Here is a 26,018-nt window from a genome sequence, read left to right as displayed (position 1 = left end):
CCCTCAGCTCCACAGAGGAAGGGAGAGGTCACAGCACTTATTTCTATTTATCTGCATTCGAAGCGATTATTCGATCAGTTGATCGACAGGAAATTAATCGACAAGTATTTTAATAATGCCAAACATTCACTGTTTCTAGTTTTTCGTGTGTCAGAATGTGCTGATGCTCAATTCAACATATTTGAGTTTTAGAAAGATTGCTGGATAAAATAAGGAATTCAAAGACCCCAGCTGAGGCTCTGGTGTATATTTTCTGGTGTTTTACAGACAAAACAATTAATCAATTCATGCTGAAGCTACACAACCATAAGTATCAGATATTTGTATTGGTACATGTGTAGAGAACCTCCTAAAACAGCTTTACTATAAAATCTATTATCGTCAAAACTGACTGGACGCGTCTCCCTTGTGTTTAAGGACCATGTCTGTTCAATGCCATCATCCTCTGAACGCGTGAGATTTAAATCAAGCTGGAGGACATTTAAGGCCACTGAACCATCACAACAAGTGATGAGGATGTCACACCGCCTTGGGTTTCGTCTGAGGGCAGCCGTGTTATTTTCTCATGGATCTCCTCTGTGTCTCTGCTGCCAGTTTCTGCATTATCGCTTCGCAACATTGCGGCAACCCAAATATTTCTCCTAGATTCGAGTGCCAGACGAGTTATACTATTCCAGATAAGAACAATGGGCTTCTCCAGCCTGAGTCACAGGTGTCAGAGCACTGAATAAACAGGCGACAACAACGTTTCCTCAGCAGAGAGGACGATCAAGGGGGGACTGCTCCGGGGTCAGGGGATTTCCAGTCTGGATTTGATGGCGAAATGCTAACTTGGTTTTCCTTGTGCAGCCCTCCTTTGTTATCACAGCGAGATTACAGAGAAAACGTTGACCCAGATCAACTAATGGTATATGACACAAAGAAAACATTTCCAGACTCTTGCTCATTAGGGCCACCCTGGTGTAGTCTGTGATTTGTCAGAAGGGCAGTCTGCTTCTTTGCACTAACTTTGTCTTTTTTATTCACTTTGAGTGGCTTTATATAACTGTGCACACTCTTTAAACTGATCATGGGAAATATGTAAGCATCATAAAGCATGTATGTGTGTATGTCCTCCGCTTAGTTTGGTTAAATCATGAGAAATAAAGTGTTGTTTGTTTCTGGATGCAACAGGAACAGTCTGCAGGTGGTTGGGAAACTGATACAGAAGGTGCATTCATGCTGTTTGGCCTCTTTAAATTTCTTCAAGTGGTTTGGAGGCAAACTTTGCATTTAAACACCAACTAATGTCACCATGAGCAGAAGAATAATCTCCAACTACATGGATAAACATATGAGTCATTTTTCAAGCATAAATGCCTTTAATTCTCCGCTTCAAACTTCTCAACTGTGAGGATTTGCTGTTTTTATACGACCATAAACTAAGTTTCTTTAGATGGATGGCCACACAAAACAAGCAGTTTGTAGTTTGAACGGTTTTCACTATTTTCTGACATTTTATAGTTGCAGCCAAGAGATCATTACAAAATTAAAAAGTTCATTCCCAAGAAATTACAGAAAATTGTGGTTCAATGATTCATGCAAGACATAAATAATTACACATTTTGGTGCTCCTGAAGGTATCTTGTCCTGCTGTATGGCGAAATGCTGCCAGATATTCCGACATTTCTCTAAAGATCAATTACTGATGTAAAATTGCAGCTAACTGTATTTCACAGCCTTTTCATCCACATCATCTCCTTCCATCCCCACACACCTCACATCTTGTGAAACCCTCATGCTAACTAACCAAAAGAAGACAAGTTAAATATGCCAAGCCTGCCTGTAAGTACAGACATGAATGGAAAAGGTTGGGTATTTGCACAGTGGAGGCCTTTGCACTTATAAAACGCACCCTGCCATTTCCCCTCACAGTGCAGTTCAATAACAGCTACCTGTTGATCTCCAACTCTCAGCTCCATTTGTAACACAGTGGCAAATAATTCAGCTGCTAAAAAGAGAAAAAAAAAGTTACATACCTTTTCAGATCTCATTGTGGGAAACGATAATGGCTTCCTGCGCGTCTTTGAGTGTTAAATGAAGAGTACAACACCCCCTCTTTTCTTCACATTAGGCTGCTTTCCCTCTCCGTTAGTTAGTGGGGGGTTGTTTCATCCAGCAGAGCACTAAATCTCGACTCCCCTCCACCCCTTTTTCACATGGCCCTCTCTTTTTCCCCCTCTTTTCTCTTCTCCCTCTCTCTCTCTCCCTCACACACACACACACACACACACACACACACACACACTTTCTCCCTCTCCTCTCTTCCTCTCCTCACTGCCAGGAATCGGGGTCAGATATTTGGTGCCGTTCAGTACCTCTCCTCATTACTGAGCCGATTACCAACATGCCTTCACGCCCGCAGAAACCGGCCAGAAAACCCGCGGACAGACCCCCGCCCAGTCCGACCAGCTCCCTGTTGTTGGAGCCCGCAGTCAGCCTCCCAGTCTGGGTCTGCCTCTCTCTGTCTCTCTCCCTGTCACTCGGGCAGAATAACAATGAGCCGACGGGACCTCCTCTGAATGGGAGCAGGAGGAGAATAATGACCTGAACTTTTTTTTTTTTTTTTTTTTTCAGCCACAGCACAGGCAGGCCCATCACTGGCCTACATACACCCGGACCATCACAGAGTCCTGGTCCCTGTTCTCAGAGGAAGAGGAGGAGGAAGAGGAGGAGGCCCTGCACGGTCCTTCATTTACTGCAACTTACTGCTGAGAAGATAAAAAGGCTGGTGTGAGAAATAACGGTGCTGGAGAGAAAAGCTCCTCTGAGAGTTTAGGTGGTGGGAGGTAATTAAGTACATTTACTCAAGTACTGGACTCTGTTTGGATGCACTTTATCAGGACTGGAGGGGGAATCACTTCAATTATGGTTCTTCAATTATACCTTATGTAAGCTGTCTTTCCCAACATGAGGGTCAAATGGTGTTTCAAAGCTGTCTCCACACCAGCAGAAATAAACTACTAAGAGGGAGGTGCTGAAACCTTTATTCATTTATTATTTTGTTGGCCTAACATTTAAAAAAACACACGAAAAACCTGATTATTTACCAAAATGATAAATAATACACATTAAAATGTCTCAATAGTTGCTATTTTCATTCAGCAACTGCTTTGTAGATTACCAGTTGATAAAATACGGAGCAAAGAACATGTGATGAATCATTACCTTTATTTTCCATTTATATTCTCGTACTGCCTGTTGTCTCGTCTGCTGCTATAGTTTTTTGTCATTGTTGCACTGCCTGCTCTATGTGCCTTTTAATTGTCCCCTGGGGACAAATAAAGTTTTTTGAATTGAATTGAATTGAATTGTTACTCAGTAAATTAAATTGCCCATCAGTATAAATGATACTTAAAAGAAGTCCCACCTCAATCAGCTACAGCAGCAAATTCCTGCTGACAGCTTTAATAATAATCCAATAATACATAATAATGTAGCTGTGACAAGAGTTGTCCTTCATAACTTTTACTTTTGACACAAAAAAGCTGTTAACTCTTATGTATTTTTACTTCTGATTTTAAATGCAGAACTTTCTGAATTTTTTCAAATATTTACTTTCAATGTACAGTAAACGTATGTATGGCACTAAAAGCAGGTAGTGGGTTTGCCAGAGCTTCTGCTGAGGACGAGGAGACGAGGAAGAGGAGAGCAATGAGACTCCATAATGCAGAAAATGTAGGGTTAATTAGTCATTTACTTGAATATAAAATACAAATAATTAATTTTTTAGAGTAAAAGCATTAATTGCAAAAGAGCACACAAATACTTTTCAATCCAATCAGTATAACAGGCACATAATTTAGTTAAAGTTTTTCCATCTAAAATGCAGTGGAGTGGTCTTAAGATGTTAAAGTTCTTAACAACTGTAGCTGTATATGTATACGTTATATAGGGCCATGAACTGTGTGTTTGTGTGTGTCTGTTTTCACAGCTAAACTCTGATTTGCTCTGGAGCGCCATAAAACTCTTATTTTCAACTGAAATTAACTTGTGAGTTGACATCACATCACCTGTTGGGAACTGCAGGTGTCTGACTGATGCCATCTTGTGTTGCAGTAGCAGGTTTTTTCCCATTGGGTGGCGATAGTGTGGCATCACTTTGTGAGCACGCAGACTGCAGAGTCACACTGTAGTACGACAGTAAATCCAAAAACAGGCAGGACTCATAATCACAAACATGAAACGTTGCAGCACAGCTACCATGTAAAGCTTCTTCTACTTCTTCTTTACTGTCCAGACCTTACCTCATCTCTGCAGCTCATCACCACTCCACACAACCAAAACCTCTGGTGGCACCAACAGAGTATTTTGTATTACTGGAGACAGTCAGAACCCACATTAAAAAAAACAGATCAGAGTATCTTCACTCAGCAGCAGGCTGACGGGATGGGACGTCATCTCCTCCCTTCATCAGAGTGGCCTCTGCTCTGCCAGCCACAGCAGACGAGGGTGCTCTGTGGGGTTCTGGGTCACTTGGTTCAGTGTTGAGGGGAACATTGTAGCGTCTGTGGTCTCACGTCCTTGGACCTGAGCTGTAAAGCTATTTGTGCCGGCTCGCTTCCTCAGGGCCTAATTCACACGCACTAAGGGGATTGACGGACAGGAGAACTGGGCTCACACTGACCTATTAAACAATAAAGATGACATGTACATCCACCTTCATGTTATCACACAGTGTGTCACTGAACGCAATGAAACAGCTCACGTGTGTGTATGTGTGTGAGTTTGCCTGCATACTTCACATTTTTCCCTCTGCTGTGTCCAAATGTGTCACATACAAGCAGTGTCTCAGGTGAATGTCCTGTCCCGGAGACAAAGGCAGGTGTCAAAGTTTGCTCTAACACATCACTGTAACCACATGCAGGAAATAAAAACTCTCTGAGAGGAAACATCAGTACAAAACATACCTGAAAGGTATGAAAAGTTCTGAAAATACACATAATTTTCAATGTAGGTAGGGAGGGATTTTAATATTAAGGGCCTGAGATGAGGATTGTACAAAAAGACTTGGTAATACTTTGTACATAGAGTGTAATATCATGTGTAATAGTACATTTGTAACAGTGTTAGTTAATTATCTGGCATATAAAAGCTACCAACTAACCCTCCTTTGACATTAAGTGATGTAGCTGAATGTTGGCTTATTTCTGTGTGTATTAACCCAAGAATACACGTGAGTATTGAGCTTTCTGAACACTTTTTATGCTTTTATTTGATGACTGGAAATAATGAGATGACAGGAAATTTAAGTAAAACTGGTTGCCCACAACACTGACATCAAGTTAAGGTGTAATTATACACGAAGAGGTCACATGTCAAATGAACTGAGAGGACATCTGTTGTAATCAAGCTGGTTTATTTCAAGTGTACTTTTATCCAATTGTTCTGATCTAATTACAAACTGTCAGTTTTGTCAGGAAAAAGTCAACAGACATCTAAACGTCTCCTCACTAGCTTTTCTTTCCTTTGCTGGCAGCAGCTTAAGGTCTAATAAAACACAGTCTGCACTGTCTTATCAGCCCAGGATGTAAATGTCCAGAGGCCTGACAGGTACGGCGGTGGTGCATGATGCTGTGTGTCTGACCCTGTAATCTAATGTTAATGTAAGCGTAAGTGTCTGAGCCTGTGACAACATGCTGGCACAATCATGTGTTTGTTGTGTGATTTTCTTTGACCTTAAAGGAGCCATCTGCCGTCCCGCCACCACGTCTCAGTCTGTCAGTCTGACAGGAATAGATGAGGAATTATTCAGGCCAATTGCTCTCGTGCTTTCTGAGATCTAGGTGAGCTGTGTGACGTTGCGCTGGCGTAGAGCCAATGACTGTGTTAGAGAGGATAGCTGGAGAGGTCAAATTAAAAACAAAAAAAGTGTTTATGTACTCAGAAAATGGGATTTATCAACAAACAATCTGTCAAGTCAGTAACAGAGGTTTCAGAATAAAAATAAAGATGGTGGAGCAGTGAGTAAGAGTCTGACAGGAAAAGAGGTGTGGTTTTCCAATACAAACACAACAAAGCTGAAGGAGGGGAGGAGGTGAGGAGGAGAGAAAAGAGGGGTAGAGACAATGAAGGAGGGATAGAAAGCTTTGAGCTCTCCTCCTGTGGAGTAAGTCTCTCTCAATCTGATCAGTGTGTGAGGCGGACTAACTCACCAGAGGTTCACAGTGTGGATCCACAGGCGGTGCTCACTCGGACTACAAGGTGAGGACACTTTTGTTAATGTTAATTTAACTGGAACAGTGTACTAATGTTGTTGTTGATGCTGTCTTTTATCAGTTAGCATTTTAAATTTATTTTACCTTTTTATCTGAACGTAACTTTGTACTAAGTTAAGGCAGCGGAGAGATCCCCAGTCAGATGTCTGTCACATCTGACTGAAATGAATTCAACAAAACACTAAAAGACACATGTTGAGAGACGATGGATCCTTCCATGGGAATTAATTTGAGCCTATTTGAAATTGAAATTAAAGGTAGAGTTATATATTTTTGATTTCCTCAAAATGTGGAAAATTAAGCAATTTAACTGAAGCATAAATGGATGAAAGAATTTCAACAGAGAGTATTTTGTTATGTGGATGTTGACGAAATAATAATTCTGAAGCTGCAGAGTTTGTTAGATTCCAATTATGGAGTAATAAAAAGTAAATGAGGAATACATATTTTCACTCAGTGTAGCTAGCCATGACAATGAATCATGTGAAAGAAGAGGAGAAAAGTCTCACCGTGTGTCTTAAGAGAAGAGAAAATGAAAAAAGGCCCCTGCTTTACCCAAAATGGAACGATGTGACAGCAAATAATCTTTAGTGTTTGGGCATATTGTACATGTTATCTACTAGATTATATATCATTCAATAGAACTTGCCCAATATAATATACTATAATATCATGTAGCAGCAATGTAAAGAGAATTTTCTCAGGATTGTAAATTAACAAGTGTGTTGTTTATCACACAGGTTTTAGAAAAAATGCATTTAAATGGCACGCAGTGAATCATTAAACACTCGACACAAGAAAACTTATTTTGAATTCTATAACTATTTTATATGTATAATATAACTATATCTAATCTGGGAGAGGCACTCACCAGAGAAAATGATGTTGACATTGATCTGCACTGAGGCACTAGGATGATTACAGTTTTAATGCCTTCCAGTCTAGAAAGATTCAGATTGTTTACAAATAGACATTTCTTTATTTTGTCAGAGTCAACTGTTTTTTAATCACTAACTAACCGCAGTTGTCAGGTTTTAATTTGGGACTAATCGCACTACTTAAATATCCACCTTCACCATATGGTGCGGAGATGGTGCACGACACCCCAGTGTTCACCATGGATTATTACACACACACGCACCAGCGCACGCACACACACACACACACACACAGAGTGGGCTGAGGAAGCCCACTTATCTCTGGCTAAGGTAGCACATCAACGGCTTGCAATTAGGTTAATTGATTGACCTGTGGGTGATAATAAACTTAAGGCTAAACTGTGGAGATTGGGCGTGACACGGTTCTGTACCTCGACCATCTGTCTCTCCTCTAAGCTTCGTAAATCACAACAACAACTGCAGAGACAGAACATGATTTAGTTCAAAGTTTGATAAAGATAAGAACATTGTAACAAAGATTAAAACAAAATAAAATTACTTTTCAGTACTTTGCAACTTCCGCAGGTCAATAAATCATATATGTGTCGGCGTTGGAGATTTCTATACAGGAAGATGTGATCTTTGTCATATGATGGACTAGATTTGTATGTATGTTTTCTTTCTTACATTATTGATCAAATACAGTGAATCATGTATGAACTATTGACACACACACACATTGCAGAGGCTAGTCTGTGTGAGCAACAGGTGGTCAGTGAGGTTTAGCTGCCACATCACGTGTGTGCCATTTCTAAATGCCGACCCTGTATAATGAAGGATATGCCACAGTACTCAGAGAGGTCAGCAGGCCTTTATGATGAAGACACAGGGAATATGATATGGACTCAGTGTTTAGGGATCATTTTGGGATACCGATTGCAAATGAGAAATGCTTCTATTCCTGACACTGCTTTTTGTTATCCTCTGGGTTAAATAACCACCAAATCCAACTTATGAATTTACATCTTTAAAAAAATATTGGATGTTTATTTCACACGGTGACCAACTGTGGCTTCCAGGTAGTCAAAGCCATCAAAGTAACTCACACTAAAGACCTCATTGGCTGGTCTGGTCAGGATGTCACACCTCTGATTTGGATTAATCCTTGTTTGGACAGGCTCTGATTGTTGTGGCACATGCATACGCCATTTAAGGTTAGTGGTCAGACAGACTGCAGCTAACTGGAGACGTCACACTAAGGTCATCATCCACCATCGCATCCTGGATCTTTATGTTTGTAAGCCTGGTCTAGAAGTGTCTCTTCTCACTGTCCTGGGCAACTGGGACAAGATAATAAACCTGAAAATGTAACTCAGTGCAAAACAACACAACCACCTGAAACTACAGCCTTATGAACAGGAATAGAGCAGAATGAACAGTCTCTGCTGAATACTGTACAGATGATTATGATATTGCTTCCACCCTCTGGAGATTCTATGACCTTTAACTAAAATCTGATGCTTTGTTTTACAGGTTTATTCCACTCTTCAGTGACGGAGAAGCCAAAGAAGACAACAATCAGATAGTGAAGACAAAACTGTGATGTCTCTCTGTTTAACACAGATGAGTGGACACTTTGTGGATGGAGATCTTTGATATCGTGCCCCCTGATGTCTCACTTACAACATCAACATAACCTTAACTTCACCTGGCATCACACATTTTGAAGTGAAGCCAAGCTCCTTAGTCTTACTGGCTAAACTTTGGATAAAGAACATGAGGAACTCTCAGTCTCTACACCTGTTCCTTTTTCTCATTTTGTTTCCTTTACTGTCACCCCTCCTCCACCCTGCGTCTGCCAGTTCAGGGCCTGACTATGACTACAGAGCCCAGCCACGCTTCGTTTGCACCCCTATCCCGCTGGATGCGGACCCTGCCTGCTTCCCTTCAGCGGGTCCAGGCGTAGGGGCAGCAGGGCCCAGCGGACCAGGCCATCAAAGCGCACCTCCCGCTGGCTGGTGGGGGGCAAGCGAAGAAGCCAAAGCCACCATCCTCCACCTCAGGGAGAGCCTTGTCCAGCAGAAAGAGACCATCCTGGACCAGAGGGAGACCATTCGAGAGCTGACGGCCAAGCTAACCCTGTGCGAGGGCCTCGGACGGGGCACCACGCCTCATGACGAGCACCACGGCAGAGACTCGCACTCCCATCACACAGGGGTGGCCAGTCATCACACATACACTGACAATGGGCACTATAGCAACCAGCAGGGTCACCATGGAAACAGCAACCTCATACCGGACTCACCTCACTACCCCTCTGTAGGGGGGCAACGATCTGATGGAGGGCGCAGCAGCAGCAACCAGGGAAAGGATAAACATGTGACACCAGGGGACATCACATCATCACCAGAGCAGATGGAGAGGATGCTGCAGGCGCTGAAGGAGCGGCTGGACAACCTGCAGGTGAGCAGCAAGAGGGGGAAACTTTTACAACTCTGTACTCAGATATAGAGATAACTGAAGAACAAAACTATAGAGATGATGGAGAGAACATGAGTGTACGCATGAAAAAGTGACTTAACAGTAAATATGGTACAGCAGAGGACTCAAAAAGAGTTGTGACGTACGCTGTGCCCATATATGGCTTTTCCTTGTTTGGACACATTAACGCTGCCGTCACTTGATTGTTTGTCGAATAATCAAGTCCCAAAGCAGCATGTCTGCTAAGTACTTTAGACAAAGGTTCAATGGATTACTTAATCGCATAAACCCACTCACTACATTAGCAAGAGAGTCACTTTGATGTCCCTCAGTGCAGCAAAAGGGCTCAGAGGTGGACGTCACCGATGTCAGATACTCTTGCATGAGGTTACAGTCCACATTTAGGCTTTGGTGAAAATTTTGATGTTTTTTCTTCAGATAATCACAGTTTTTACTCTCTTGGTACATTTACCCGCCCTGTTCTGTGCTCTCTCCGCCTTGGATCACGATCACAGACAGATGTCAGGAGCAGTGGAGTGGGTGTGGGGTGCATTGGGGGGGTGGCATGAGTCTAACATCAGCAGTAATTATCGTGATCTCCCTTGACAGACTGGTAATCAGGGCACGCGCCAGGACAAAGCCTGGATTACCTGAGAGTAAGAGAAGCAGAGGCAGATGCAGGAAGACAGGCAGACAGCATACCTGACTGAATTAAATTGGACATACAAGATTAATGCTGAATGTAAGAAGTGCAAAAGACAGACAAGTTCTCTCTGAGGCGTGTGGGTGACAGATTATGATTCCTCAAGGCCAGTTTGCATCTTTGCCAAAGCACTATTGAAGACTTTGTCCTCTCTGTTGTAAAAAGGTGACACTCAATACTTGTTGGTATCAAAACTTCATCTGTGTATTTTTCACCTCCCTCAGCAGAAGAGGAACACGTCTATCACCTACTCCAGCTCTCTGAAAGACCTGCTTCAGAGGAAGATCAGCACTCTGGAGCAGCAGCTGCACCATCGCACCTCCGCCCTCAGCAGCCCGGACCATCACGACGACGACACAGACCATCACGATGACGATGGTGATCACCATGATGACGGACACCCAACAGACCACAGGGACGACCACAACGATGGCGGACACAGTGACAGTGGGAACCACGCCGACCATCATGACGACAGCCACATTGATGACCATCACGATGCAGATGGTCATCATGATGACCATGACGACAACGGTGACCACGACGACCACGGTGACCACGACGACAGCCACCATGATGATGATGATGATGATGACCACCACCACAGTAATGAAGCAGACAGTCACAGTCACTTTCCACACACAGGATACAGAGCACCAGGCCCACGGACTGGACTCCACTCAAATAAACTGGAAACGATGCTCAACCAGCTGCACCTGGCAGGTACATGACCACTGCAGCAAGTCCAGGACATGCAATCACATGCACACACACAAACACACACACACGCTCCCAACAGCCAACTTCCCATTAACAAAGCAGCCTTCAGTATAAGTGTAGGTTATGTAAGTTGTATATTCTGCAGCTGCTTATGTTCTCTCCCAAAAAACTTGCAGTGTGTGGGATGTTATTTTAGCAAATTTCCTGCAAAAAAAACAGCTTATTTCATAAGAAATTCTCTACTTTGGACTTTCAATTTATTTCTGTCATTATCTTATTTCTCAAAACAGGAGTCTGGTAGAGTTTCAAAGTTCATTCTTGACGTCAGAAGCAGCCGCTGACAAAACAATGTAAAGACCAAAAGCTCCAGAACAGCTACTGAATGGACAGTTGAGACCTTAACTTGTTTTGTCACCTGCTTTTTCCAACTTTCAGGCTTTCACATGGGTGTGGTGTGCTTCAACTGCTCAGAAAAATTAAAATGTGGACATCTATAATATAATTTCATTACTAAAGTTACTAAATGATCCTTATATACTTATATCACTGAAGGTGAGATTGTTTTGTCATGGTGTGATGTTATCTCTCTACAAAAAAAAAAACAGGTTCCAGCAGGAAGAAATTACAGAGTCCTGACCACTTCCAGATCAGCTTCCCCATGAGAAACAACTACATGTACGGGCGGATGAAGAGGACTCTGCTGCAGGAGATCTTCGCTCTGACTTTGTGTCTTTGGATCAAGGCCGGCACAGGGCCCGGCCTGGGGACGCCCTTCTCTTACTCGGCACCTGGACAGGCCAACGAACTGGTGCTCATCGAGTGGGGGAACAACCCCATGGAGCTGCTGATCGATGACAAGGTGAGATAGATGAAATAGAAACCCTGCAGCACAGTGAGTTCAGCTCAGAGTGATGGGATCTCACATGATTTATTGACTGTTTGACATTAGATATTTCTGCATTTTTTTCTCTGTGTGCTTCTCGCTGGCTTGTCTGTGCACCAATTAGGATTCAACTACATTTGAATCTTTGAATTTGATGGCAGTTGGCTGTTTGTGTCAATCAAAACCGATCAAATTATACCGACATCGACCTCAGATTAGCTGAGTTTAGTATTATTCATTAAAATGATGAAAATTAGATTTTGGATTTTTACACATTTAAATCACAAATATTTACTGGTATAGAGAAATACTTCTGATTCAAAGCCAAGCTGTCTGGGGCTTTAAAAAAGACAAACTCAACCCTCTCCGCACCTGCTGTCAAGATTAAATAAAAACTGAGTTTAAAAGAAAGGTATAACTTTACAAGAGGATGCACTGGTGGTCGTTATGAGTGAGATCCAGAATTTAAATGTGTTCATTCTGGCTTAAAAACTTTTAGATAATGAGTCAAACAGGCAGGAGATCTCACAGACATATTTATACTGTTTAATAACAAACTATATTATTGCTTGTCTACTTAACTGTATCATCCCAGGATGTGTTTATATTAGTGTCTCACCATCTTCACCATCCCATCCTTCAGGCTGTGACGCTCCCCCTGTCTCTGGGTGACGGGAAGTGGCACCACGTGTGTGTGACGTGGACAACGCGGGACGGACAGTGGGAGGCCTACCAGGACGGAGTGCAGAGGGGGTCCGGGATAAATCTCTCCCCCTGGCACCCTATCAAACCTGGAGGGGTCTTCATCCTGGGACAGGAACAGGTAAACACAACGAGATTTAATCTCTGTGAATGCACAATGCAGATGTAGAAAACCTCTGAGTGAGTTCAGATGGGAGCCACTGAATATAGAAAAGGAGTGTGTTAAATTCTTATTTGGGAAGCCTTTATCCATTGTTTCTACAAAAGGTTTCTTTTATCAAAACTCTTGCTTTATATTTTACTCTATATATCATTTAATTCTCTTTCATGAATTTTGTCTGAAACGTTGACCTTTTGGTGAACCAGCTGTTTGTTCACTCTTCGTCAGGACACTCTAGGAGGCCGTTTTGACGCCACTCAGTCATTCGTGGGCGAGATGTCGGACTTGCACATGTGGTCACACGTCCTGACCGGCAGTGACATCTACAGCCTGGCATCCTGCGGCAGCCACCTCAGAGGAGATGTCATCGCCTGGTCCGAGGCAGAGGTGGAGCTTCATGGCGGCGTTTCCAGATACCCCTTTGACCCCTGTCACTAAAAGGCCGTAACACCGATGAAGAACGTGGAGATTTCCTGGAACGTAGTGAAAACATTTTATCACGTATCAAAGATGCAAGAATAAAACAAGAATCCGTTTGACTTTCAGTCATTTATCACAATGCCACTCAGTGGCAAAACTCAGAATCAATGCCTTTAAACGTAATCAGTGACTTTTTCTTAAAAAAGAAAAATAAGAAAAATAATCTGTGTTTACAGATACTGTGTAGGGACATAGTGGTCTTGGGCCTTAGGTTTTGGCCTCTACTATACTCATGAGCTAGTGTTTTATCTTAAACAGACAAGTGCTGTATGTGACATATTGTCATACTGTTAATAAGACTTAATACTGTAGGGTCTGTGATAAAGCTCGCAGACTTTACCTGGATTCTGTTGTGGTGAAGTGACAAACTAAATGTTGCTAGTTTGAATGATACTCATAGAAATGTGCTGAGAAATCAATTTGTAATCTGGATGCTCTTTTTTTAAAAAAAGGTTTCCACAGAAGATACAGCTAATTTACCAAAGAAAAATGTAGAATTGATTTGTGTTATACTGTAATTTGAATAATCTATGTGTCATAGATAGGTTGATGTTTTATTTTGGGAGAAATATGAAAAGGCCTGTCAGACAGAATCAGGTGTTTTACAGCATCTGATGGTTTTACAGCCATTAAAGAGACTCCTGCTGTAATCCAGCAGTGCTGCTTTAAACTAGTATCCTAATTCTACACGTCTTGTTTTTTTATGTTTTACTCAACAATACTCAAATCACTGATATTTATCACATTTTTTCTGTAATAAATTAGATTGTTTTTGAAATGTGACTGATGTATTTTGTGTAATCAAGTCATCTCACCGTGGCTTTTTAATTCCTCAAATGATCTGGCCTTGATTGTATATTTGTTACTGTACTGTATATAAAACACTGAACTTAGGCCAGGTTAGAGCTTTGACTTTATGTATTGTATGTAAGTTGTGGGGTTTTTTTTCAAATGTTCTGACTGTGTAAATAAAAATGAAAAAGTGAAAAAGTGACTTTGTTTTTCATCAAATCCAAACATGCCGAAGGTCAACAGGTAAACCGACAACCTCTCTGTTAGTCTGTTTACTGATGATAATGGTAATTATTACTATTATTATTATTAATATCTTTAACCTCATTCAGACACACATTCACGATGCAGCCAGTAGGTCCTGAAAGGCCTTCATAACTCTCAACCCAACAAACCATTATAGCAGTTTTACAACACTGACGCTCTTCACAAGACAACTAAGTGAGCTACTTCAGCAAGACCTCCATTACAAAGACAGATGGTTGGCTTTTGGGCCAAATAAACACAAAGAGCTGAAAAGTGGCCTTGATGCCTGTTTTAAATCACTAACTCACTCAGACCCATCAGGCCTTTAAGCTAAAGTTTAAATCAGCATGCTAACATATTATTAATACTCACATGCAGATGTGCAGCAGGTAATGTGTAATGTTATGTTTATCATCCTGGTTTAGCATTTTAGCATGCTAACATTTGCTAATTGGTTAGCACTAAACAAAGGGCAGCTGAGGCTGATGGGAAATGTGTGACAAAACTATATTTTGACTTGATAATGGGATACAGAAAGTCAAAGGATCATCAGGTTTTTACATTTAATCTTAAAAATATTATCTATAATAATCCAGATGATGGTGTTCTTGTTAGAAATAGAAATCTTCCATATCAGTTCTTACTTTTTCTCCTAGAACTAAATTCTCTATTTTTTATCACTCCCTTTAATAAACAACAAAACAATAAACTTATGGATCATTTTAGTACCTTTCCCCCCCCCAATACCTGACTAAATACATTCAACTTGAGCATTCGTTTGTATACGAATGCTCAAGTTTATGTTATTATTCTTTATGTAATTCTTTCTTTTTTTTCCTTTTCATGCCAATCATATTTGATTTCTATATACTTATATTGTTTACTTGAATATTTGTTAGAAAAAATAAAATAAGATAAAGTGAAATAACATAAAAAACAAAAAAGTTATTACAGTTATCATGAAGGGAACACTAATATGTGCTGAAATCCAAGTCAGCCCACTAGTTTAACGTGAACATAAATGTGATTATGTGGACCTGCTGGTCATGAAGAAACATCCTCTGGACACCATAAATGTCTGTTTGCAAGTTCACCTCCTCGTCTCCTTGTCCTTTTCTCTACTCAGGCACCTCTGAACCATCAGCTGTCCGGGGACCTCTGGTTGTCCCCTGGTCATTGGTGCCTCATCCCACATGTCTAGTTCGAGTTCAGTCTCTCCTCCTGTGTCACGTTGTACAGACTGTTAAGCTCCAGGGAAGCAAATTTGTGATATTGCACAATATAAATAAAGTTGATTTGACAGTTAAAATACAAAAAAAACAGAGTAAATAAAAACAAATACAACAATCCATCATCTGTTTACCTTTTATTGTTACACAGTAGTTTACTGGCACCGATGTATCGTGGTTTCCTTTTGCTACATTTACAGATGATCTATCCATCTTCACCTCATGGTAAATAAAAATAAATAAATACAAAATAAAAACATTTTCTGAAAGAGGTGGTTCTGGGGTTACAGGAATCAGAAACATAGGCCAAGTTTCAGTCTGACCATTTCAGTGTTCATTCTTCTCTTCGAATGGAAACATTTGTTGTCCCAACTAGTTTTTTCTTTTGGCAACTTTGCACTTCAAGAATACCCAGAAAGTGAAGGCCTACAGACAGTCCATGTAATGTGCAGAAGCACTAACATGGAGATATAAAGTTAGGCCTTTGTCAGTTTGATGAAGTGGGAGAGTAAAAGGCAATCCTGGATCTGTATTTGAATGACCGATCGCTTGTCTTTGAAAAACAAGGTCTGCACAGTGTGATGACAGAACAAAGACCCCATCAGGTTCAGACAACATCTTTATCGGGTGAAGCTCACAGATTCAGTGTATGCTGGTCAGAAACTGTTGCTGCCATAGCTGGCACTGACCAGGTGGTGGCGTTACACAGTTTTTCTACACAGTCCATGGTTCATCCTTCAGCATATTGCAGTGTGTGGGGTCACCAGTAGAGGGTGTTACAGAGTGGTGAAGTGTTGTGTCAGTCAAAGTAACAGCATTTTCTCCAAAATGCTAAAATAGATATAAAGTGCAGGAGACGATTATTTTCACTACCATCTAAAACTGCCAATCCAATAAACTACTAGAAATAAGTTTATGAACTGGATGTCAAGCAAATCTATCACTGGACACAAATCTAAACTGGTTACTGATTCATTACATCTGAACATTTTGACTATTATATAATGAATCAAAGCTTTGTTAGTGTTCCTTGTTTTGTTGTCTCTTCATTTTCACCACTGTGGTACGATGGATATTTTCATTTTCAGCTTGTGAACGTCTTCCTCGCACTTCAAGTGGACACTGAGCAGCCAAAAACTGGACGTTAGTTAAACATGATGCGAGAGTGACTACTGCTTGTGCTTTACTGAGTCTGATTTACTCAAAAAACCAACACGGTAGACAAGAGATAAATCAGAGTACTAAATATCTTATTTTCCAAATAATCTATTATTACGACAAATTTACTTTATGTATAAATCAACTTCCATATTAAATGCAATTTTTCCAAGTCAACAGGGAACACTAACACTTCTCAAATCAGTGCACTAGCATGATCAGCGGCGCATCAGTACGTACGACTGACGCCTCAGTTTATCAACATGCAGTCCTACAGTAGCTCGTACAAAAATCAGATCTTAACAAAAGATAAAGAATAAATTAAATTATTTCTATGTGTATCGTAAACAAATATGCTAACATCTATTTACAAAAAGTATACATTGTAATGAGCTGCCTTTGTGATTTGTTGAAACTCGCTGTAGCGGACAGAGCAGGCTCTAACAGTTAGATGGCCGACAGAGTTATTACTTGTGAAAGAGATGTCGATGTTGGTCTTGTAGTGTCGAGCAAGGCGGAAACGATTTGTAGCATGCTGGTACATTAAATCTGAGAGGAGATGGTGTTGCTCAGTATAGTGTTATAAAGGATTTGTTAACAAGCCTTCAGACTGGGACTATGGTTTGCTCTGCTATTGCTAACATGTCAAGAAACGTGCTAAAGAATACTCATATGTTGTGTCAGTGAGCAGAAACGAGCAGCAGTCTGTTGCAAGTGAAGCAACCTTTTAGCCTTAAAAGCCATAAAGCCATATTCAACCATATTTGAAGATTAACTTGGCCAAATAAATCTCGTGTCAGAAAGGAAGAGTGACATTTTCCTCACATAACGGTTACAGTGTCTAAGTGTGGAAGTAGTAATGTAAATCTAAGCCATTAAAAGTACTACAGGAAGCAACGGGCATGTTTCAGTAACCTAAAAGCACTTGTATCTTCGGCTGATTCTTCCATCCTCTCCGACCTACGACACTAACTGAAAATAAATCTTGCTGTTGTTTGAGTAGTGAATTCACATTTTGTCTGGGCTAAGCACAATCAAGAAAGACGGTTTCTCATTTAGGCGGCAACAATAAATGTGAAAAAGGACTTCACGAGAACCAAAGCTGCTTGCTACCCTGAATGAGACCATATGCACACTAATGCAGGGAGCATTTTCAGATGGCAGCCTAAAAGGCCGATTAAGATGCACAAACGCCCGGGATCACAACAATCATAGCATTCTTAGTTGGCTGAGTGCATATGGAAGGCCCAAAACAGGAAAAACACAGACATTAGTGTGAATATGGTGTAAGATGTGTTTCACAGTTCACTTAAATGCTGAGAGAGAGAGAGAGAGAGAGATGTGGCGAGAAGACGGGGACAGACGGTGTGCTCTGGCTGGAGTGCGGCAGGTTGTGTGTATAACAGCAGTAGTGTAAGTACCAAGATGCAGCCACTTCACTCTGAATGTGGCTCTCAAAGAGTCTGGTAGAAACGATAGCAAGGAGTCGTCATGTCAGGGAGAGGATGTGTTTGGGGACGGGGTGAGAGTGAGTGAGAGAGAGGTAACAAAACGTATAAGCTGGTGGTGAGGAGCAGCAATGAAAACGTGTCCAGTGTTGGAGGGAGAGATGAGAAGGATGAAGGAAGACAGGGAGAGAATGGAGGGAATAATCTACGGTTGTTCCTCCTTCTTCTTCAGTGATATACGTTTCTTCCTGGCAGCAAGCATTTCGTAGAAGGGATCAACACTGACAGCAGATCTGTACAGGTGAGAATGAAACACAATTGAGTGGGGTGGATTATGAAAATATACAACCAAAAAAGGTAAATGTGACATCCACACACACAGCAGTAAACTAGAGGCTACCCAGTGCTTTTCTGTCACCACTACCCCCATTTTTCATTTCCATACTTGATGCTGTGGATCCATTCATCCTTCTCCTCAGGTGTGGGGGCGGAGATGCGGTACACGTTGTGGTTTCCTTCCACTACTCTGCCATCAGCCTCTGTCTTACACGCCTTAATGAGCTGACCGCGGTTGTTGGGGATGTACAGCTCAAAGCAGTTCTATTGGTAGAGAAGTGATGAAAAAAAACTGGGTAAACAATCACAACATTCACTAACCTGTGAAAATTATTCCTATGATAATTACATTTTCCTATACTGTTCAGCCAAAGTGAGAACTTACGGGTTTTCTTGGGTCCTCCACCTCGCGGATACTAAGGTTTTCCAAGGGAATAATACCTCGAGGCTCCTTATCCTGTTAGTGAAACACACAATCACAGCTGATTATGAGTTGCTGCAACAGTACAAGTCCTTTATTTTGCATTTTATGTGTTTAATCAGGGCGCAGAAATTCAACCATACTCTGCATTATCTCTTGCATTGCTATCTCAGCATTAAATATTGTAATTAGTGTGTAACCAAAATATCAAACCAGGTCATAGTTGAAATCGTCTTGTTCTTGGGTGCATCACTTAGGGCTAGCCTGTCAGTTTATGATTAATTGTACATTTCTTGTTTGACTTTTAACTTCCTGGCTGTGTGATCCTGAGCAGTACTAACGCCCTCTTGGAATATGTGTTCGTTTTGTGTGTTAGTATTTTAACAGTAGTACTGTGTGTCTTGGATATGTTGTCTCTTGTGACCAGTCTGACTTCAGTTTCTTTTGTTTTGATTGTACATAAGCAGCCAATCCAGTTTTTCCTGCAGGGATTAATAAAGTTATGCATCTAATCCTCAGGATCAGTGAGCATACTTCCTTGCAGGCACAGTGCATTGTTTCCACTGTCAAATTCACTTAAATGGCGTACTTGGACACAAAGACTTACTGTGGTGTATTCAAAGTAATAAAGGCAGTTGTCAGTGAGAATGAACCATCGCCGTTTCCAGGTTTTCACTCGTCCCCCTGAAACACAAGAACACCGTCATGGCGATGAGCGAGAGGAGAGGAAAAGGGTTTCCTTTGGGGGTCAAAGTTGAAGGGATGCTACTCTACAGTCTCTACATTTTTACAGCTGACTACTTGGCTACTGTTTTCTATAACTTTTTAACGACAACAACTCTGGCAGTACATACCTCCTGAGAAAACAAGCAGCGGCAGTAGAGGGTGGAAATCGCAGGGTAGAAACAGACAAGAGGGACCGGAGGATTTAGAAGAAGACAGAGGACAAATAGAGACAGAGAGAGAGAGAGAGAGGGACAGATGGGGAGGAGGAAGAGAAACACAGGGAGATTATATTAGTGACACAGACATCAGAGGCCCCGCCATGCAAAAGAAAACAATCAGATTTTTAGACTGCTGTGACGGAAGAAAGTGAGCTTATTGTTCACCAGCATGCTGTGGCAGTGTTCAAATGCCACAACATGGAGGTGACGATTCAAGTGGAGGCAAAAAGCCAGCAAACCTCGAGACAGACATCATAACACAAAGCCTTAAAAGAGGACTGAATACAGCAGCATACAGGACATATCACATTCTTTTCTCAATGGAAATGTACACCCTGGACATCTGAAACAGTGACGTACTGGATTTGTTTAATTGTACAAGATCAGTGTCAAAGGCAACATGTAGGGTAGAAGGACTCCACAACGAGGCAGAAAGGCCTAGCTTGCATCATCTCACCGAGTTTAAGAAGCCATCCCTCTCTGTCTGGGTTGAAGAAGGTGTGTGTCAGGTCATTGCCGTCGTCCTCTGGGATCTTGAAGGGCTCATTTTTAATGCTTTCGTAGAGATTCTGGAATGACAGATAAGATTGTAAAATAAGCCAACTCAAAATCTCCTTACTAGGTTTATCTTAGTTATCACTGAGCCATCTCCAAAGAAAAACAACGCAAAGATCCTCGTACTCTGAGCAGGTCCTCAGGCAGGTCTCCCCCCTCGTTGATGCCTCGGTTCATTGAGATGAAACGGTCCACTCCAGGTTTGTCCCTCACGTTTGGGTTATGGAGGCTTGTGTTCAGCATAATGATGGCAAATGATAGCACGTAACATGTGTCTGCGAACAGGAAAGACACGCAAGAAAACACAAGAGCTCTGAGTTCAGTACTGCACAGAGAATAAAATAAACAATTTAACACATTTGCCTTAATATTGGAAATAAAAGAACACAAATCAATTTGATGATTCAAAAAATACAGGTACCTAGTACTATCTGAAAACAGAAAGTCTGGGAATTCTGAACAAGTCTTATCTCAAATAATTTAAGGAAATAATCAATAATCAAACACAAACAATGTTTTTTTTTTTAGTGAAATGCAAGGTTCACAAACTGGTGAACTTTATGGGCTCACATAGCAGGTCATTTCTGAGAAGGGGCTCATTGTTTGTGTGAGTGCACACCTTCTGGGAAATGCCCCTTCCTGAGCTCCATCGAAGGAAAAGAAAGGTTGATTTAAAGGGACACAGAAGTCAGAACATCCTACATTAGGTACAATAGGTAGGCTACCCCGCCTACCCTACAAACATGTGTTTGTGCTTACCAGTGCTCTGGAAGACGCCAGGGTTGCAGTGGCAGTATCTCTGAGCAAAGGCCTCCATCATTCTGTCAATTTTCTGGGCTTCACCAGGCAAACGGAAGCTCCACAGGAACTGCCTGCAAAAAAAGGTCGAGGTTTAGGTCAAGTTACACTTTCACTAATACTCTCTCTTGCATAATCTTTTCCCTCCCTAACCTGCTGTGATGATGAGAGTGGGACTTTCCATTGTTGAAAAGGTTTGTTTACCAGAGAATGCCAGGATAAGAGATTTTGTCCTTTGCTCAAAGCAAAACACGCTAAACAAACACGGTTTACCTGAGGGCCTGGACGAGGTTGAGATCAGTGAACTCATGGAGGTCGACGAAAGCCTGAAGAACTTTGATGTTGAAGTCGTCCCTGCAGAAGAGCAACAGAGAGTTGGGAGAGAACAGTTACACGTAGCTCATAGTAAAGGAGAAAAAGGGCAGAGGATATTTCAAGGCCAAGCACCTCTCTCCGAGGTAATCTCCTATAGCAGTCTTGTTGAGGCCCTCGCCTTTGTAGAGGAACTGAGCGATGTCCTCTGAAGTGTGTCTGAGCAGCTCGTTCTCCACCAGAAACACAATGCCCTGCAGAGAGGGGGGAGTCCGTTACCACACAAAAAACAAAGAGTGAAGACAGAGGAGATATGTTCAAGTAGATTTTTACCTTTTTAGGGTCCATGTTGAATTTCTTCCTTCCCATTGCCACATGTCTGCTTTTCTGTAGGGTTTTACTGCAGACAGCAAAAATGTAAAATGTAAGAAAGAATAGCTCTTGCAGCACTCAAATCCCATCTCCTCAGCAATACAGCTCAGACTAACAAATTCAAAATCACCAAAGCTCACAAGAACGTATTACCACAATATTTGAGCCATTTTATTTAAGTTCATACATTTAACATTAACAAATTGCTGTGCTTCAAGCAGTTACAAATTATATGTAATCATTAGATCTATTTGACAGTCAGAAGCTGACAAAACAGCACTTTTGGCAACAAACCTTTAAATGGAATACATATTAAAACTATAAGCAGTAACCTAATTACTTACTAAACTAAGAGACCTTAATCTGTGCACACTGCGGATATCGAAGCCAACTCCTGCCATCTTGCCTCTGCGATGTTACTGTGCATATTCATCTCACCTGCCCTCTGTGCTTGTCTCCAGTCCCTCCACCTCCAAAATTGCCTCTCTTAATTCCTCTCTGAGCCTTTGGATCTCCTGAAGCAGGACGCCCTTCCTCCTGCGGATGTCCTCCAGCTCGGAGCGCTCCTCTGGGCTCAGGTCTACTGGGACTGTAAGGGAAGAGAAGAAGAATGACTCCATTAATGCTGCTGCTGCTGTAGATACAACAAATGGTAACTGTGCCCAAATGGCCTAAGGCAGCCGTTGTCTTTATTAGCAGCATAAAAACCATTCGACCAAACTATTTTGAGAACCACATTGTTACTTACATTGGTTATGACTAATTTCTTCTAACAATATCATACAATGGAAAGGAGCGGGGGAAGTAGGATAGTACTATACCAGAACTAACTAAAATAAACTAAAGTGAATAGAAAACTTGCGAAGGGCACTGGATGGGGATGCTTCAGTGTTTTTTTTCTCTTTTGTAAAAATAGAAAACACCAAATTTGAAATAAAAGCTGTTCCACAAACATTTAGCCTAAAATTCTTCCTTTCTTGTCCCTCCTACCCTTACCTGACTCACTAACATCTCATCATTGCTCCCTGTTTGTGAAGAAATACTGAAAATCAGCTAGCTCATGATCTGTCACTGTAATATAATGTACGAGAGCATCAACACTGCACACTGACTGAGTTGTGATACAGCAAACAAACTCTTCGTGGTTTCAACAGAAACCAACACAGACAGAGGAATGAGGCTACTGTAAAGCTCAGAGTCAGTCAGGCAAAGACACACACAGAACCGTGTACAGCAGCATACACAACATATCACACTCTTTCTCTTTCTTCAAGGCCTCAAGTGCATCATGCCAAACGCGGTTCTTGCTTATTGCTAGTGGTATCAAACCAGACAATTAGTTTTATTTTCATTTTCTGGATGATGAGATTTCAGCCGCTACCACCACAACATAATAATGGTGAATGGGTTTTCAGTTGTGTTGCTAGACAGAATGGCCATTTTGTTACTGCTCATTCATCGCTTGATAAAATAGAAGCTGTGGGCAGAAACAGAGGTCTCAAATGCTACATAAGAATATGATGAAATCCTCGACTAAAGAAAAGAACACAGTTTAAAGGAATGCAACAAAAGATGGCATTAAAATGAAGGTCTGGCTGATATCTTGACATCATAATAACTATGCACCTTCTTGCAAATTTCAGCTATTGGTAAAAGAAAATACACAGTTTTGAAGGCATTCCAGCTGAATTACACAGTTATCTCAGTTATTTGCCATAACTTGACTTTACCTGATTGCCTGTGTGGTTCAGCTAGCACAAATAAACTTAAAGCTAACACTAAGGTAAGGTTTTTGGGTTTGGTTAGTGATTCACTTTTATTGTCACAGAGGACATTTTAATATTTTGTCAATATTTATCTGTGAGGTTTAACTAAATATTATGAACAAGTCAACGACACAAGCAATACAATCCAACAGAACCACCAGAGTATCCTAACCATAAACCACAGCCGTGTTTTTGAACTAATAACAGTTTCAGCAAAAACATACAAACTTGGGCTGCTGAATCACACTGGCTGAATTTCAGCTAGGTGTGCCTAATAAACTGGCAGTCTATGAAAGCTACATGGTATCAGACACATACTGATGTATTTTGCACAAAATATCGTGATGATTTATTGAGACCAAACCACCCAGATCATGAATAGCAGCTTGTGATCGGCAGCACCCAAAGGCTCCCAGACCTGTGTGTTTGCTCTGCAAGACAAACAGCTGCTCTAAAACACCACCAACCACGCCCACAGTCTGGATCAACTGTGCGGGTTGATTCATACTTCAGCAGCCTGGGAGCTGATACCTGGAGGTGGAAACCTTAAATAGTACAAGCAAAGCCGCATTTTAACAAGGCCCCGTGTAACAAAGGGGCAGATCAGGGTGTTAAATGTCCACCGAGGCTGTCTGAAACGTTATCTCCGAGCACACCGTGAAATAATCAATATTTAGTTGGCGTCAGGCTAAGCTAATGTATCATTGTGGCTAATCTCAACCAGTATGCTCTTTAAATGTACACACATACATTTCGGGAAAGACGGTAAAGGTATCTGGTCAGTTACTGTCATTTAGATGTCCCACTGAGTGATCAGTGTGTCACACCTGAGCAAATAAACGTAGCCACTAGCTACAACTAGCCACAGCTAGCTAGCGATAGCATATGCAAATGGGTAATTAGTAAACCCACTTACTGTAGTCCAGGTCATCCATTTTTGGCGCTTTACTTTTAGGCATAAATATTTCAGAGTCGACTGTCATTCAATAAAGGAAAACTTGGGATATATGTGTAAATATATCCTCAAAACAAAAAGAAAAAAATAGACAACCCCTGGTGTCGAAATGTTGGGCCGGAGACAAAGAAGGTGGCGACACCGGAAGTGGTGTCAGAGTTTCGGGTAGTCCACTTCCGGTCAGCTGTTTTTCAAAATATAATCACTTACAGGAAGAAGTTTGACATAAAGGCATAAATGAAAGCCAGTCTACAAGTATATAGTTAAACAGTGATAGTATTTACTGGGCCCTATGCTGTTCTCAAACCTAAGTCACTCTGTTTGGGGTAGAAAAGAAACATTAATACATGCTAACAGTAAACTTTTATATTTTATGAGAAGTTCGCTCAGGTGTCTGAATATCTCCATGTGGCTGCACACACCTCTAGTAAGGGGCAATAACAGGATATTTTAATGGAGATGTAAATATTTCATTTATCTTTTTCAGAGTAAGGTAAGACGTTGTAAAGACGTGAAATACAAAGTTTCTTTATTTATTTGTTCATTATTTATTTGATTAACTAACCCCACCAGAATGTCCATTTAGTGGCTTTTCTGGAGCTTTTGATTGTAGCAGATTGTCTTCATCAGTAGATGAGTTTTGCTGAGTTCCCATGGAATAGTAGATAGGTAGATTTTCATTTCTCTAAACACTTCAAAGACTTCTCATCCAAAATTAATTCAGTTCATCCTTTCCCTCGGAAGCTGCAATTGACAAAACCCATTGTGAAGGTTTATTTTGTAGCCGTCCTGAAGCTTTTGATTCCAACAGGGCAGACTGGGTCATACTGACCAAGTAAAACTTATAAAGTTCCCAAAATGGTGATACAGTAGATGAGAGCATATCTACACACAACTATATTTATGATGTACCTTCTTATAGATTGGTAGAAGTCAGTAATCTAAAGAATGAGAAGGTGCTGATGCTAAATAAGGGAAGTAGAAGCAAAAGCCAGATGGAACAATTCACTGGAACAATAAAACTATTTTACAGTTATTTTTATCTTTTGCTTATTATCTTACTGTGATTGAGGCAAGTGGAGACAAACTACGCTTTAATCTGTGCGCAGTGGATATAAAAAGTATGTTGCAGATAAAAGTGACTTTCCTCTCTTGATATCACATGAACACCTCTGACTTTATTATAGAAATGAGAAGACACATTGGTGTGGCAAAAGAACAGTAGATTTGCGCCAGACAAACTTATAAAGTTACATTTATTCAAAACCATATATAACTATTAACTGTACATTGTATATGTATATAATTTCATGATTTTAGTAATAATTGCAAGTGTCATTTCAGGCAGTCCACCACATACATCTTAATGGCATTATCAATTGATGGGTTATACCCCGGCATTGTCAGATCAAATCGGTCTAT

General features: G+C 41.1%; 2 protein-coding genes across 2 annotated transcripts; one reads left to right on the top strand and one right to left on the bottom strand.

Moving 5' to 3' along the window:
• The first annotated feature begins 2,386 nt into the window (after positions 1-2,386).
• LOC139204853 (neuronal pentraxin-1) lies at positions 2,387-13,222 on the top strand. Its single transcript, XM_070834872.1, has 7 exons — positions 2,387-2,491; positions 2,617-2,725; positions 8,865-9,598; positions 10,547-11,042; positions 11,645-11,898; positions 12,566-12,745; positions 13,013-13,222. Exons 1-7 carry the CDS (start codon positions 2,387-2,389, stop codon positions 13,220-13,222), a joined length of 2,088 nt encoding a protein of 695 aa, XP_070690973.1.
• Positions 13,223-15,655: 2,433 nt separating this feature from the next.
• On the bottom strand, positions 15,656-24,712 carry cyth2 (cytohesin 2). The gene is made up of 12 exons (XM_070835067.1): positions 24,558-24,712; positions 22,314-22,464; positions 21,837-21,903; positions 21,639-21,757; positions 21,465-21,545; positions 21,153-21,265; positions 20,520-20,668; positions 20,296-20,407; positions 19,502-19,578; positions 18,859-18,930; positions 18,583-18,737; positions 15,656-18,430 (listed from the first exon to the last, which is right to left on the bottom strand). The coding sequence occupies exons 1-12, from the start codon at positions 24,622-24,624 to the stop codon at positions 18,343-18,345; spliced, it is 1,251 nt and encodes a 416-aa protein (XP_070691168.1). The 5' UTR covers positions 24,625-24,712; the 3' UTR covers positions 15,656-18,342.
• Between the last annotated feature and the right edge of the window lie 1,306 nt (positions 24,713-26,018).

Source organism: Pempheris klunzingeri, chromosome 8, assembly GCF_042242105.1.
Source record: "Pempheris klunzingeri isolate RE-2024b chromosome 8, fPemKlu1.hap1, whole genome shotgun sequence".
Taxonomy (NCBI): domain Eukaryota; kingdom Metazoa; phylum Chordata; class Actinopteri; order Acropomatiformes; family Pempheridae; genus Pempheris; species Pempheris klunzingeri.
The sequence above is the reverse complement of the archived record's forward strand: the minus strand, read 5'-3'. Positions and strand labels throughout refer to the sequence as shown.

Bases quoted from the DNA above. Each gene is read 5' to 3' on its own strand.
- LOC139204853 (XM_070834872.1), top strand. From the start codon at position 2,387: ATGCCTTCACGCCCGCAGAAACCGGCCAGAAAACCCGCGGACAGACCC. The intron at 9,599-10,546 runs GTGAGCAGCAAG...CTCCCTCAGCAG, and splicing joins AGCGGCTGGACAACCTGCAG to AAGAGGAACACGTCTATCAC. The intron at 12,746-13,012 runs GTAAACACAACG...ACTCTTCGTCAG, and splicing joins TCATCCTGGGACAGGAACAG to GACACTCTAGGAGGCCGTTT.
- cyth2 (XM_070835067.1), bottom strand. From the start codon at position 24,624: ATGACAGTCGACTCTGAAATATTTATGCCTAAAAGTAAAGCGCCAAAA. The intron at 20,669-21,152 runs GTAAGCACAAAC...TCCTGTTCGCAG, and splicing joins TGGCGTCTTCCAGAGCACTG to ACACATGTTACGTGCTATCA. The intron at 18,738-18,858 runs GTAAGTTCTCAC...CTCTACCAATAG, and splicing joins TGGAGGACCCAAGAAAACCC to AACTGCTTTGAGCTGTACAT.